The sequence below is a fragment of the Kwoniella europaea genome, chromosome 2 (assembly GCF_036810445.1).
Source record: "Kwoniella europaea PYCC6329 chromosome 2, complete sequence".
Taxonomy (NCBI): Eukaryota; Fungi; Basidiomycota; class Tremellomycetes; order Tremellales; family Cryptococcaceae; genus Kwoniella; species Kwoniella europaea.
In genome coordinates, this window is record NC_089488.1 from 1,299,712 (window position 1) to 1,314,782 (window position 15,071).

The window sequence follows — 15,071 nt, forward strand, 5'->3', positions numbered from 1 at the left end:
AATGTCTGGGAAGAACTGTCGCAAAACTGTCGATTCAGTTCTTCTTCCTCTTCGTACCTTATAGTGGACTGCATTCACGGTCGTATAGTTCAATCACTCTACAATTATCCTACGACATCAATTGATCAACAGCAAATATCATTTCATGTGGAATCGTTTATCGATCAACTCTCTCTCTTCCACTCAATCTGAATATAGTCAGAGGGGTATAGAAGGTCCCTTAAACAAACGTGATTCTTGGATATCTCAGAGACCTTTACTATCACCCTCACCAGCCGGAGAAGGAATGTCAACCACAATACCATCTGGATCCAGGTGGAATGCCATGCCACCAAGAGGGGAAAGCTCGACTTCCCTTTTGAGGAAAAGATCAGGAGGTGTGAGTTGACAATTCCCAATCTCCACAGTTCCCATCTCTTCCCGTTTTGATATACCTGTTGCTGACCATCTGATACATAGAAAAACAAGAAATATGGACCTACCGCTCAGCCCTCACCTCCTTCTCCGGGAGTCGCACTGATGGATACACCTCTTGAAGGAGATTTCGAAGATGGGTTGGACCCTCGAAACCCAGCAGCGTTAGGGTTGGATAAGACATTCTCAGGTGATCCAGAGGCAGATGATTATTTGCATAATCCGGATGTAGATGAGTGGGGAGCAATGGTGAGTGATCGTCCAGGTCCAATTTCATATAATGAGTCCCTTACATATGATCAAACTATGAAATTTAGGACGACCGAGGAAACGTATTTACTGTTCGAGGAGCAGCCAACGTGGGATGTCTAGTAATTTTGATGATAGGGATCATAGCCCTTTTCGCTGGATATCCCATAGCAGACTTTTACACTCAAGGATCACTGGACTCGAAAGGGGGGTATAATCTGGGTGGGATTAACGCGACTGGTCAGATACCCTCGATAAGAGGTTTCGCAAGTATGATAGATGAAGATACACCTTCGGACGTCTACACGAGGACGGGTTATGATGGTGAAGAATATACGCTGGTCTTCTCGGACGAGTTCAACAAAGATGGGAGGTAAGTCAGAGAGCAGAAAGTCTTGATGTGAGATGAGGACGACCAAAGTGACTAAATGCGCGGGTTTTCTTTTCTCCTCCTTAACGATGTACAGAACATTCTTCCCAGGAGATGATCCATTTTTCACTGCTCCGTGAGTGATTCACATAACAGCCTTCTGATTTGAACGCTAATTTACTTGACTGACGTAGCGACATCCATTACTGGGCAACCGGGTAGGTTTACTATCATAATGATCTACCCATCCGGACAAGTATCGTGGACTGACAGTGGCTTTTAGTGATTTCGAATGGTACGAGCCCTCCGCAGCAACAACCCGAGACGGTAACCTCGTCTTGACGATGTCTCAACAATCAATTCACGATCTCAATTTCAAATCGGCGATGTTGCAATCATGGAATCAACTATGTTTTCAATACTCTTTCTACCTCGAAGCGAGGATATCGTTACCTGGTAATACGAAGTATGGAGGGTTCTGGCCGGGCTTATGGTTGTTTGGTAATTTGGGTAGACCAGGTTATGGAGCTTCGACTGACGGTACTTGGCCATATACGTATGATTCATGCGATATTGGTACATTACCTAATCAGACGAATGCAGAGGGGACGGGGCCAGAGGCAGCTTTGACTTCAAATAACGGTCAACCAATATCATAGTGAGTCAAGAGACTTGCTCCTTGTTTTCAATCAAGCAGAAGAGCCATGTAAACTTCAGAATTACCAAGCTGATTTGCGATGAGATTCATTAGTCTTCCAGGTCAAAGAATGTCGGCATGTACCTGTCCAGGGGAAGATCACGCTGGACCAGATGTATCAGTAGGCAGAGGAGCACCGGAGATCGACGTACTAGAAGCACAAGTCGACTTACACGTCGGTCAAGGTGTATTATCACAATCATTCCAAGTAGCACCTTTCGACGAAGGATATCAGTATAAGAATACAACAGACGTAGCACATCAGTACGATACCGATTTGACAAGTTTCAATACCTACACAGGTGGTGTTTACCAGGAGGCGGTGTCGAGTTTGACCTTTGTCGGGACGGATATATATCAAGGGACAAGTCGAGAATTCGGCGTACAGGGTGAGTCCACGATCAACTTGATAATCCAAATATGACGAGTACTAGATGTTGATGTTTCTGTCAGGCGTTGAGATGTTCACCGATCCGAATGATAGATCAAGCGGACATATCACCTGGGTTGCCAATGGTGAAAAATCGTGGACGATGTATCCCGGTGCAGTGGGAGCATCAGAATCAATGCAGATTGGACCCCGGATCTTGCCCGAAGAACCAATGGCGCTGGTGAGTCAGATAAAATTGTTTCACAATCAGTGACAAGCTTGCTTATGAGTCCCTTTCTTAACCTCATTACGAATTTCACGACAGGTGATCAACTTCGGAATGTCAAATAATTTCCAAGCAGTAGATTTTGTCAACCTCGATTTCCCGGCGGAATACTTGATAGATTACATTCGTATCTATCAACGACCCGAAGGTAGAGTAGGATGTGATCCCGATGATCATCCTACAGCAGATTATATCGAGAAACATAACGAGGCGTATACGAATCCCAATATGACCATTTGGAGCGATACGGGATACGCCATGCCTGTGAGTTGAATGGTTTTTCTACAGATGAGCTGCAAAGGCTGATTATGACACTGCGAATAGAAAAATCGGTTGAAGGATCAATGTTAGAAGTACTCATCCTATGTCATTTTGTCTTACCCAAACGATTGGGAATCAACAAATATAGAGCATAGACCTTCGAGTATCTTCAGTAGTTTTTGTAATTCAGTTGCTAAAGATATACCCATCATCCCCTTTATACCAGGACACTCAGATTCATTTCATCCAAGATATCACGGACTTTTACCTGAATGTGATGAATACGATGCTAGATGCATTGTGCGTTATATAAGCATTACCAAGTAGCCTTTTACAATACACCTAGATCATCACAGCGTCTAGCAGAAGGCATAGACATATCAGTAGATGTAAACGCGGTAAGATAAAATGGTAAATATTTGAGACAAGACACTCACCTGTTCAATCTCCGATAGTATACCCAAGAAATCCAACAGGTAAGCACCCTCTGGACTGACTGGATTCCTGGCGTCCAGAGCATCAAGTAGAGCTACGGCAACATATCGAACCTTGTTGACCAGTGACGGACCGTTCACAGCGAGCTATACAAAGGTAACGAAGGTGTCAATTTGGATCACCCTATAGCCATCAGGCGAGCGAAGGATACGTAACTAAATCACTCACATTCTGGATAGGTATACTGCGAAATCAAGACACAAAGTTGAATTAGCCAGTGTTCGTATCATGCTCGGACCAACAGTTCACTCACCTATGCAATGCTTTTAATAGATCCAGTACCATGGCCTCATACTTGTCTTGTCGATTTGTGAATATCGAGACCATCCTAGCTGTGACTGCATATTGTTCGAGATCAGCCCATGTCGGCACCGGTCAATGGGTAGCAGGGTTTGGGGCAGACAACTCACCTGACACGGTCACACCCCCGTCTGGGTTAGCTTGCTCCACAATCTCATCCCTACATTTTCTGATTTAACCATGACAAAGTTGAACCAACATTAGCCCGATGAGCCATCATCAATACGAAGCCGAGCATAACTTACAATAGGACATATCTTGCCAAAGCATGAGTAACATATATATTCCCCTTGAGCACCAGGAAAGACTCTTTAGCGATAGACCGCGTCTGATAAGCCTGTGTGAAATATACGTCCAGTTGAGCTAAGATATCTTGTCCCCATTCTTGGCTTGTCTCCCTAGACAATCAAAACAAGGCGGATCATATTAGCTGGAAATTTGACGGCAAGTCGTCTGATAAGGTTACGGAAAGACTCACGGGATATCGAACGGAGCGGGAGTTTCGTTGAGCCTCAAAGCAGAGGGGATGTCTTTCAGGACAGCTTTCAGATCGTCCGATATAGTTTCTATACGTCGCAGATAGGCTAAGATGGCCTCGGGTGTCAAAGGTATTCCTCGTCGGACCGTACGGCGTAAGACGATGGCGTCACCTATGATCCTGCGAGGTCCGAATCATCAGCTCAATGTTGCACATTGGGCTATGAGCGGGGAAAGATAAGGCATGTCGATGACACTTACTTGAATATCTTGGTAGCGATACTGTATGCGGACAAAATTCGTTAGTATAGATCCAGAAGTCGAGCTCTTAAATTCCACTCACTTGAAACCAGCGATCGTGGATGTCGCATGAGGTGGGAACTCGAGGTATTCAGTCCGGGTTATATAGTCATCGTCACTAACGCAGCGAGATGATGTCAGTCAAAGGCCAATGGACGGTCTCATGGGATACCATGAGTGCGATGTAGCATATGTATCTTGACAACTATACAGTTGAATGTATTGATCACACTTACACTTCCCTAGGCATCATGGTATCGCATTCTTCCGTAGCCAAGAATATCGGTCTATCCCTCAGACAAGCGCTACTCAGACGTAGAAAATCAGTATGAGTTCATTATGTATGCCTGATACAAAGGACTACATTCGGGATGCTTGACTCACGCAGATTTATCCGAGGTGAATAACAACCCAAACATCCTTCGTCTGACTTCGGTGCTTATAGGATCTGATGGGATGAGTTATACACGAGCAGCTCGGACTGTCAGGGAACACCTATCCACATGATGATGTAGCCATGCTCACCTAAGCCCACATAACTTGATTCCCTATGTATCCCTAAGACCGTACCAAGTTGTACAGCCTCACCCAGGCTAGCCGCTGGAGATAACAACAAAGATGATCAGTCGGTGCGATTCATGATTAGTAATGAAGCTCAATCGAGGTGCTATATATCCTGCGCCGGATATATTATCCAGAATCTGGGGATAGAGAGAGGGATCTGTGTGCCCGACATACCTTGTGCACCCAGTCGCCCAGAAATCAGATGATACACCGCATCAAGGAATCTAGTGATTACCATTTCTATTGTTGGTGGATCATAGGCGTTCAAGGAGACTAAACGTGAGACCTGATAACATCGATCTGCCATCTCACGCGCGGGGATATTGTTGATGGGCGGGAGAAGAGCTTTAGGTATCTATTGAAGATGATACACATTAATGAGGACTGCCTTGGTTAATGAAATGTGGAAAGACTAACCTGTACCATCGCAGATGCCAATACACTCAATACCAGAGCTAAAAATACTGGGTTTTTCTCGTCTCTCCTCGTTTCAACTTCCATCAAGAATGTCGGGCGATGCAGACAAGGTGTGAGGGGATGTACCTGAGTTGAGTATAGAGCACAACCTATATGATCAGCCAATAGACTTTTACATGGTGATGGACTGCCGAGACCACCACTCTATGATCAATTCGTCGTATTCCATCTTGATTCAGCATGGAGAAGGGGGATTGAACCCCGTCATACTTGGAACTCACATAATCGAAAAACAATGAAAAGACATAACCAGCTACATCTCTAGGAATGACATTATCCAAAGAACCGAATTGAGATTGATGTTGTTGATAATTCACGTAGATCGATTGAGGTGATATGGGAGACAACAGGTTATGAGGTATGGCTTTAGGCGTACGATCGAGTTCTTCTTGGTTATGTGTATGTCCATTGGCATGTATAACGTGAGGATGGGAGTGAGAGGAAGAAGGAGAAGAAGTCAGGTTTTCAATTGACATGGAGGGTGATTGGATGGAATTGATGGAGCCGTTTGTCGCTGCTAGTCGTTTTCTAAGAAAGAATCAGTCATATGTTGTCTCAAAAACAATGAGCTAGAGAAGGTACTAATAATACAGAGAAAAGAGAAAGAGAGATATGGGACATACTTTAGATATTCACTTGGAGGTCCACGCTGGTCATTATAAAATGGAAAGATCAGCAACGGCATCGAAGCGAGATATTGGAAGTTCGGTGACCCTCGTGCGATGACACTCACCCTCTTAGGTCTCCAAGTGGTCGTACATTCTATACCTAGATTGCCGCATTGCTACATCGGCCGGCCGCAACTTGGTCAGTGACATCTACTGAAAGCCCACGAGATGAAGACTCACCCTACAAGGAGGAGGTATAGTGGGATCGATGACACAACTAGGTTCATTCGATATGATACGATCGCATCTGATCTTACGTGATCTACATGCATCACAGCCTAAATGGAGTCAATATGGTCAGCTTATGCTGATGTCAGCCTTCCGAGGAGAGAGATCGATCCATACTGTTCAGTTTCTTGGGTGGAGTCGTGGACGAAGATGCGTGAGGCTGCGCTTGAAGGGAAGCCATATTGGGTCGAGAATTCGATTGGGACTTCAGATGATGACCTTTCTTCGACAGCTGGTGGTTATCTGGTCTGGTCTGGATCTATGATGTATGCATATGCAAATGCTGTATGATAATATAACTTAAGAGACAATATCTGGTAGGCTGTAGATGGATAGTGAAGGTGTAAACAATGGAATGGATGATGTGATGACGTAACGATTTGAACATTTGAACAGCAGCTCAAATAATGGAGTAGAAGGGCCAAATGTCTAAGAGAGCATATGCAGGGAGACAAGATAGACAAGTATGGAAATGTATACAACTATATGTGATTGGAAGTGGTATAGTTACACAGCTACAACGATGCACGCGAATATATGGTAACCAAAGGGTTGCTATTCCCCCGTCATACCATCGCAACCCAGCATATCCCTTACACAGAGGGAAAGGTCATCCTTTCTTGCTTCACCTCCTTGACTCACAAAGGTAAATGGTTCCCGTTCTAAAAGACTAGCTCACTTGTATTTGTTGACACAGTTCTCTCGCCCCTAGGTGACATCATATCATGTACCAAGGGGTTCCCCATCGACATCTTTCGCTCCATCAACTCTATCTAATATCTCAAGCACCTCATCAACCTTCTTCATCCCAGGTTCTTGTACGATTGTCTCTAAGTCCTGGTCTCTCTCCATCTTCACCCCATCCCTTAAGCCTACAACTGAAAAGGATGATGGAGGAGGTGAAGGTTCGTCCTTTATCCTAATCAATCCCGCTTCAGCATCTACAGGTGGTATCTGACTTTCATAACCAATCTCAATTTTGGCTTCTTGTCCTTCATTCTTGATGAAAACCACTTCCTTCCTTCCCTCACTCTTGACATTAGTGATCCTACTAGGACACAGTTTCCGTTGACCTAACAAGCACACATCGCACCTCGGTCCGACAGGCAAGCAGATGATCTGGCCGAACCCCACCAACAACGGATTAATAGGTTTATGCAGCTGAGGGGGTAGCCACGATTGTAGATTTAATCGCGTACCTTCCGGAGTGGTTGTAGGGGGTTTATGCCATTTGAGTCGGTTGGTTATTCGATGAACGTGGACATCCACCCCTATCCCGGCGTTACTGATGTATAATGAACAGTATCAGCTCCAGACTAATTTATAATCTCTCACAAAAATGTTTTAATCGTAACGAGAATTCGATCACTCACATATCCCAAGCACATTGCAAAGCCAGAAAAGCCATCTTCGGTCCTACTCCTTTCAGCTCACATAACCCTTCGAGCGTCTTCGGTACGTCACCATCCTCCTTTTCCAGTAGGTGAATAGCCGCATCTTTGATATAATCTGCCTTTCTCCTCCAAAATCCCACTTTGTTGATACACTGCTGTATTAGCTCAGTACTGGCATCGGCGAGTGATTGGGCAGTGAGACCACCGGGAAGCGTCTCGTGTAGCGTCGTGACTGCTGCTGATGTAACGGGATCTTTGGTCTGTGAAGAGAGCATTAGGGAGATGAGAATGTGAAATCGGAGGGTCTGTAACAAAGAACAAAACGTATCAGATTCCAAGTCTTTCTGACTCAAAATCAATATTTGATTGAGAATCACGGCGAGAGTACTACGCAACATCCTATTGAGTCGTGTAAAGGCATAGCTACCCACCTTCGGATCATTATCCACTATAGTCCTAGGCCTCTCACATCCCATCGTATCCACCGGAGCGACTATATTCTTTCTCATTTCCTCTATCAGCCTATACTGCTCCTCCCAGTGTGGTGGAGGTGGATGAGGCTTGATCAAAGACAATTGTGGGAGGGGTTTCTTCGTCGATTTGGGAGTTTTCGGACTGATTGACGGTTTGGTATCGACTGTTTCCACTGTGACTAATGATCTAGCGTTTGATTGTGGCGTGGATGCATTTATCGTATCCTCCACATCTTCTACCTTGATTTCAACCTTTGATCTCTTCCTCGGTGGTGTGGAAGGTACATATTGATATTTACCAATGTCCAATATGCTTCTTTTGCTTGATTCACCATTGGATGTCGTGGTGGATCGGGTAGTCCGCCTGAGGGAAGTGAAATGGGGAGAAGTCGAGTTGGACGCTGATTCAATGACAGTCAATGGATGATGAACGGACGCGTCCTTCAGTGGTCTCGCCACCGGGGGATTTGACTGTCTGGGAGGCATGCTGGATGACAGCCGCAGGAGTATGGCTGTAGGTAGACCTAGGATGAAAGGCGATGGGATCGGATGAAATGGAATGGATGATCACCAATGAGAAACCATCCGACGGTCATCATCCGATACCCTATACTTACGTTTTCCCACGGTGGTACTTCTTTACCCCACGTGGAGGTGACCTACCTCCCTTTGTGCTTGACTGCCTCTAATGTCAGCAATGGCGGTCATCGAACCCCGCATGACCATCTTATCCCATCTATCCCACTCGATCGATGAGGTCAGACCAGCTATACTTATGTACAGTACATCTCACCTCCAAGTCCTCCCGGCGGATACCTTCCGAGTCCAGATCTCGTATCGCGTGTCATCCCCGAAAATAGCCAAGCAACAAGAGACATGACTTTCCCGATGGTGGACGATTGGGTCAATCGACGGGGTTAAGGTTATAGATCCCTTGATCCATGACGAATGCAATGAGTCAATCAGGAACAAGTACGAGTATACTTTGAATAACAGACTAAGGACAAGAAAAGACGGGGTGAGAATCAATATGACCGCCATTCAATGCTGTGTCTTCTGAGGATTACCTTTGCACTCCAACGATGAGAATGAATACACGTTGAGAAAGGTATATAAGACACTTTGCCTTGGGCTTCCATGATCCCTCCTCTCCTACTTTTTCACTATCAGATATAATACTCGACGACGAGATCCGAGTTAAACATAACTCTCATTTCAACTCTGAATCCCTCAGTCTGCAAAGTCGTATACTATTTCAATCATCATGGCCTCAGACGATAACCATACCGATGGCTCTAACTACGGATACACACCATCTGCAGCATGGTGTCTGGCTTTCATAGTCTTGTTTTCCGTATCAGCAGGTGAACATTCTTCTCTATCCTTTCTTTTTTGACTTAGCCGTAACAAGGATACAGATACTTATGTTTTGCGGCACATCACTTACAGCTGTCCATTCGTACCAAGCCTTCCGATATAAATACTGGATCATCTACCCAACCTTGGTTTTAGGTGCCTTGGTTGAAGTTCTTGGTTGGTCAGGAAGATATTGGTCTTCGCAGAATGTCACCCTATTAACCCCATTTTTGATGCAAATCTCAACGTAAGTATAATCCGCAATGACTCGGACCTCGATACGACCCAGTGCATACGAGCTGACTTATTTTACCGATGAATCAATCAGTCTCATCATGGCACCTGTCTTCTTCTCCGCGTATGATTACGTCGTATTGGGAATGGCGATCAACCGATTGGGTCCTCAATATTCATTATTGAGACCTAAATATGTGAGTGTAGTTACCTCATTCATCTCTCTGTGTTCAACAGGGAATGTTTTTGTCAGGACACATCCTGACTCTCCATCTCGCTCGAATAGTACTTCGCTACATTCATCACCGCCGACATCATCTCACTGGTCCTCCAAGCTATCGGAGGTGGTAAAGCATCTTCCTCGGCAGCAGAAGGCGCTCCCACTCAATCAGCCACCAACATCATGGTGGCAGGTATCATCTTCCAACTAGTTTCTATGGGTATCTTCATCGGTCTTGGTGTAGATTTCCTACTACGTGCAACAAGTGAGAAACCTTATGCGTTCCGACTCAGACAAATAGAAAACAACGCAGTCAAGAAGTCTCAGAAACAACAACAACATCAGAATGAAAAGGGTCGAAAGGACAGTCAAGGTACTTTGACACATACCGAATCGGATGATACAAGAGTTGGAGTCGATGTGAATGTGAACAAGACTGAAGATGATCTCGAAGCTCAAAAACAAAATCAACACAACGAACATGAACATATCAGAGCTTGGTGGATATTGTTGATTGGTGTTGGAATCAGCAGTACGATGATCTTGATTAGAGGTGAGTTTGATGAATACCTTCTTCCAACAGCCAAAAGCATTGCGATTGGGTGCTGACATTCTTGAACCGCTTACAGGTATCTACCGATCTATCGAGTTGACCCAAGGATGGACCGGTCACCTTATGACCACGGAGATGTATCAGAACATCCTCGACGCATTGATGATGTTGATCGCCGTCGGTATATACAACTTTATCCACCCTGGATATCTCTTACCCAGAAAGAAGAGTTGGCGAGGGTACCACTAGAACTGTCATCCCTCTACCACCTAATATGGAACCACCAGAGCGGAGTTGAAGAATCCATGCTTGAACAGTGATAGATAGATATCTTACGGCTGCCTTATATATATTTTAAGTCTTATACACAATAGAGTTGTTTTCCCTTCATTTTCAGCAATGACAGTAGTATAATCACAACAATGAGAATCGCATGTAATTTGTATAACATAATATACACAGTGATACAAGAAGTGCTCAGATCATCATATATCAACATTTCACACCTTTTATACCTCTTTGTTCCCTCAACATCTCTTCGAAACCCAATCTACACCAAGGTCCCTTGACCACATCCAATATATGATCTCTGACTTCAGGTTCATAATGATCCCAAGAGTAAAAAGCTTTGGCCTTTCTGGATTGATAAGCTACTTTCCTATCATCATCCGCACATACCAATCTCTCTATACTTGGTAATTCCCCAGGGGGGAGAAGGAGTTTTAGTACTCGAGCTAGATGTTGGATCTGATCGGGTCCTCTGAAATCCTCATATCGAACCATTACTTTAGGTTTGTCCAAATTCATCCAAAAATCCGTATGTTGAACCCAAGCATTGGCCATCAGGTCCAATTCAGATAGATGATGTAGACCCAATACGTCGATCCCATCCGATCGAGAAGTGTGGTTCAAGTCGTTTCGTAGGAAATGCCAGAAACTCCATAATGAATCTAGAGGATTACGTACGACTTGGACGACTCGTTCAAACTCTTCTACTTGAGGGGACCACTCGGAATTGTCATCACCGTATGATGTAAATTCCTGCAGGAGACAAGACACCAACAGAATCAAGAGTCAGTCTAGCCACTTGATGGAGCGAAAGGAATGATAGCAATAGTCATGTTTTTACTAACCGGTGCATGAGTCTTGATTAAGAAATTGTTCTCGGGATGTGTACAAGCTTCCTCAAAGTATTTCTGATGAGATCGATACCAATGAGGTGATTTACAGAAGACATCGACAGTATAGTAGCCTGTACTGTGCTCTACCAACTCTCGAGTAAAGGTATTTCCAGATCGGGGGAAGCTGGCAAGGGCCGTCCTAGATATTTTGAGGGGATAAAAGGACCTATGAAAATCAATAATGTAAGTATTTAACTTCTAGAGCTTGGTAAGCTGAGAAAGAGATGCTCACCGCTTCGGAGGTTCGGGACAACTAGTGCTTATGCTTAATTTCTGAATATCCGACCTCGAATAAGTCTGATTGCCATAAAAGAACGACGAGCTAGTAGGAAACAGCTCCGAAGAGTCGGTTTTGCTGGAGACTTGATTCGGTATGAGGGTTACTGCCAGGAGATGAGCGATCATACCTCCAATGATAGGTAAGAACAAGTATCGGGCAATGGTTTCAATACCTGGCGATTCAGATCAGCATCCAGCATCATCAAAAGTCAGATACGAATCCCATTAGATCTCTCTATTGCAACTCACTGGCCGTGTTCGTTTTACCTTGCTTGGTAGGCGATAAGGGCGGACTATTCTTTTCCTCCTGGATTCTCTTTTTGTTTGACAATTCCAGCCGTACACCACTAGCAACGTATCCTATTCCGATCCACCCCAGACTCCCGACATTCTTCCCATTTCTGAAGGCTACACCATTCAGGACGATGGACAAGAATTGTCGACTAGTCATTAGTGTACTGCACGTCAGAGCTCCAAAAGTGGCAATGATCGTTAGGAGAAAGATGAGGCCTATGGAGGCTGATAGGGATAGGAGGGCGATATCGAATAAGAGTCGAGGACCAGATGGGGAGAGAGCTATCTGGAGGAAGCCCTGGAGGGACTGTTTCTTGTCGGTCATGATGACTGAGCATGGGTTCAAATTCGATCAGGTCTTTTCATTCTACGGGAAAAAAACAGCTATATCAAGTAGGCCGTCGACATACCTAGTCCAGATATGACCAGCGAGCATATGTTCGTCCATAACATTTGATCATAAACCATCTCATCCCTGGACGATTCTCCCTTCAAATGTCTCGATGACCTGTCCTTTTGTCTAGATCTTCCGTGTCCCTTCTGAAACAATTTGGCTTCGGTGGTACTGGCGAGCGCATCGAATAAGAGGTATCCGACTAAAAGCCCAATACCTCGAGCGGTAGAGAATCTCGTTTTGGATGACTTGATATTCTGAGGAGACAATGCCGGTAACATTCAGCATCCCCTTTTGTCCGAGCTGAGGAGTAACACGACTTACCGTAGTGAGCATGTACAGAGACGTGCCTATCGTGACCAATAACACAGCAGCATAATTCCTCCATCTGTATCTTTTTCCGTATACCAATACCCCAAGCAGCAAGACAGGAACCATCTTTGAGCATTTACCGAGAGTCTGAGTGGTGAAATTAACATATTTGAGAGCTTCGTACTGACACAGGGTAGAAAGGAAGTTGGAGAGCGATACAGATGCGTAAGCATAGAGTGGATGTCGAGGTTTGATAGAGTTCTTCAGTACGTGCGATTGAAGATAGATCGCTACGAGAATTCCAGCTATTCGATTAAAAGCTACTAGAATCACTGTGGATCTGAACCTGTGATCACCTGCAGATCATCATACTGTGGGTCAGTAAAATCTCCAAACATCCAACCTTGACGGACTTCAAAAGCACCTGACAAGGACTAACCGTATGTTCCTGACATGATCTTCTCTTGGAGATACCCATATATTGTGTACGAACACAGCAAGCCTGCCGCCTGCGCACGCAGAGAATCCTGTACCCGCGTTTTCGTCATGTTGGTGTCTTCGGTGATGCTCTCCTAGCGGCAGAATGATAATTTGATGGATGCGTCATTCTCTCTGATTAGTCAAATATAGCTTATGATCGTTACGATGTCTTCGCATCGACGACTCACTATCATCGCTCGACGCGACTTGCTTTTTTGTTGATGTTGATATCTTAGTCTGAAGCCGAGATCGCGTCTCAGTCAAGGTTCTGTCTTGGAGTACCGTTGGCGACTTAATTACGGCATTGGAATCCGCCAAGTCGGTTCGAAGGACCAACCTTCTTGAAATCGGTTCTTCAGGGCATGTTGTGATTCCCATCTTTTACGGCACTTCGTCAAATAGACATGAACGCGGTTGATCCGCAGTGAAACAGGAAAACGGCACTATGGGTAACAACACACTGTCCTATCCCATGTCTTGGGTGCAATGCCCCCAATGAAGGGGAGGTCGGGCACCAATTTGGAACAGAAAGATAATCAGGTACGATACCGGCTGATAAGCTATTGGAGTATGGTATGTCACTCTGCACAATATGTTTGCGATGGACATCTGATGGATCTGCCTCAAATGTAGAGTTTTTGAGGCGTACATGACCTTTGCGAGCGGATAACAGCATGCTGTAAATCCTCAACATAAACTGGCAGGGATTATATTGGTGATATGTAAACAAGACCCGAGTTGTCCATACATGCACAACCAACGTATATATACAAGTGCAAACACAAATCAAGAGTTCGATTTTGTTATGTATCCTCATTCATCTTTACAAGAAGAATCATACGATCATCCATACATATTCACTTCTCGTACTTGTCACTTTGAGCCTCACAATACCACTATAATGATGCGAAACATCGTTCTTTTGGGCCTACTCTCAACATTGAGCCTATGGAGCGGAGAAGTCGCTGCTTCTACTCCAACCGAAACTCAACTCGCTCCGCGAACTTTCCAGTCAATGGGTATGACATGTTTCTGTGAGTCGCTGACAACCTTTTACGCTTGTAGTTGGATATCGAATGCTGATATCACGTATTGGCATGATATAATAACAATATAGCCGAATGTCCAGCAACTCGAGGTACCGCAACTTTCACAAGCAAGGGATACTATCAAGATCGTTACTCCTCTTATCATTTCTACACATGCCAGTGAGGATAGCTTTCCTTTTCCCAAGTTGAAGTAAAACGAGGCAAATGCTCACTCTGTGCGTCCTCGAGAATAGATATAGCGACAACTCGAACTGTTGGTACAACGAGGATGGAAGTTTGAACAATGATCACACCAACGGTGTGAACACTACGCCATGTCCTGCACAAGTGTGTGACCTATTCCATCCGTCTAGAAGATCGTTATCTCGTATGCGCTTGTGTGCTGACTTGCATATAATGTTCCGCTAGGCTCCCTCCAGTGGATGTGGTACGGCCAACAACCCCAGTCGAGCATTCAAGCGTTCGACCATCAGAAAGCGAACTGCCGTAGAAAAAAGATTGGCCGCTAGGCAGTACAATCCCAAGAAGGCTAGAATGAGATCAGAAAAATTCGCATAGACTATCAGTGATCTGAGGGATTGGCCAATATAGATGTAAAGGCTCAGTCAGTACTCAGTATAATCAGTTTTACATTTTCGATTTTGGGTTCTGTGATGTGATTATTGCTTCTGTTTCAGCTGGGACCGCTCAAAGGAT

At 44.7% G+C, this 15,071-nt stretch overlaps 6 protein-coding genes across 6 annotated transcripts; 3 read left to right on the plus strand and 3 right to left on the minus strand.

Moving 5' to 3' along the window:
* Positions 1–145: 145 nt before the first annotated feature.
* Positions 146–2,737, plus strand: V865_006815 (uncharacterized protein; the record flags this gene model as incomplete). The annotated part of the gene is made up of 10 exons (XM_066230572.1): positions 146–379; positions 460–663; positions 732–1,036; positions 1,131–1,169; positions 1,228–1,251; positions 1,317–1,691; positions 1,785–2,119; positions 2,184–2,341; positions 2,426–2,650; positions 2,711–2,737. 10 exons carry the CDS (start codon positions 146–148, stop codon positions 2,735–2,737), a joined length of 1,926 nt encoding a protein of 641 aa, XP_066086669.1.
* Positions 2,738–3,027: 290 nt separating this feature from the next.
* On the minus strand, positions 3,028–6,337 carry V865_006816 (uncharacterized protein; the record flags this gene model as incomplete). Its single annotated transcript, XM_066230573.1, has 17 exons — positions 3,028–3,228; positions 3,311–3,326; positions 3,396–3,480; positions 3,553–3,611; positions 3,688–3,840; positions 3,921–4,100; positions 4,263–4,337; positions 4,456–4,524; positions 4,604–4,667; positions 4,745–4,819; positions 4,958–5,138; positions 5,201–5,326; positions 5,482–5,788; positions 5,884–5,909; positions 5,994–6,044; positions 6,109–6,206; positions 6,274–6,337. The coding sequence occupies 17 exons, from the start codon at positions 6,335–6,337 to the stop codon at positions 3,028–3,030; spliced, it is 1,830 nt and encodes a 609-aa protein (XP_066086670.1).
* A 542-nt stretch (positions 6,338–6,879) lies between these two features.
* V865_006817 (uncharacterized protein) lies at positions 6,880–8,509 on the minus strand (the record flags this gene model as incomplete). The annotated part of the gene is made up of 3 exons (XM_066230574.1): positions 6,880–7,441; positions 7,530–7,855; positions 7,982–8,509. 3 exons carry the CDS (start codon positions 8,507–8,509, stop codon positions 6,880–6,882), a joined length of 1,416 nt encoding a protein of 471 aa, XP_066086671.1.
* Positions 8,510–9,287: 778 nt separating this feature from the next.
* V865_006818 (uncharacterized protein) lies at positions 9,288–10,635 on the plus strand (the record flags this gene model as incomplete). The annotated part of the gene is made up of 6 exons (XM_066230575.1): positions 9,288–9,387; positions 9,473–9,626; positions 9,708–9,810; positions 9,900–10,153; positions 10,241–10,386; positions 10,463–10,635. 6 exons carry the CDS (start codon positions 9,288–9,290, stop codon positions 10,633–10,635), a joined length of 930 nt encoding a protein of 309 aa, XP_066086672.1.
* A 243-nt stretch (positions 10,636–10,878) lies between these two features.
* Positions 10,879–13,394, minus strand: V865_006819 (uncharacterized protein; the record flags this gene model as incomplete). Its single annotated transcript, XM_066230576.1, has 7 exons — positions 10,879–11,427; positions 11,520–11,733; positions 11,800–12,019; positions 12,096–12,470; positions 12,551–12,791; positions 12,859–13,202; positions 13,286–13,394. 7 exons carry the CDS (start codon positions 13,392–13,394, stop codon positions 10,879–10,881), a joined length of 2,052 nt encoding a protein of 683 aa, XP_066086673.1.
* An 833-nt stretch (positions 13,395–14,227) lies between these two features.
* On the plus strand, positions 14,228–14,933 carry V865_006820 (uncharacterized protein; the record flags this gene model as incomplete). Its single annotated transcript, XM_066230577.1, has 4 exons — positions 14,228–14,360; positions 14,444–14,534; positions 14,609–14,702; positions 14,784–14,933. 4 exons carry the CDS (start codon positions 14,228–14,230, stop codon positions 14,931–14,933), a joined length of 468 nt encoding a protein of 155 aa, XP_066086674.1.
* Between the last annotated feature and the right edge of the window lie 138 nt (positions 14,934–15,071).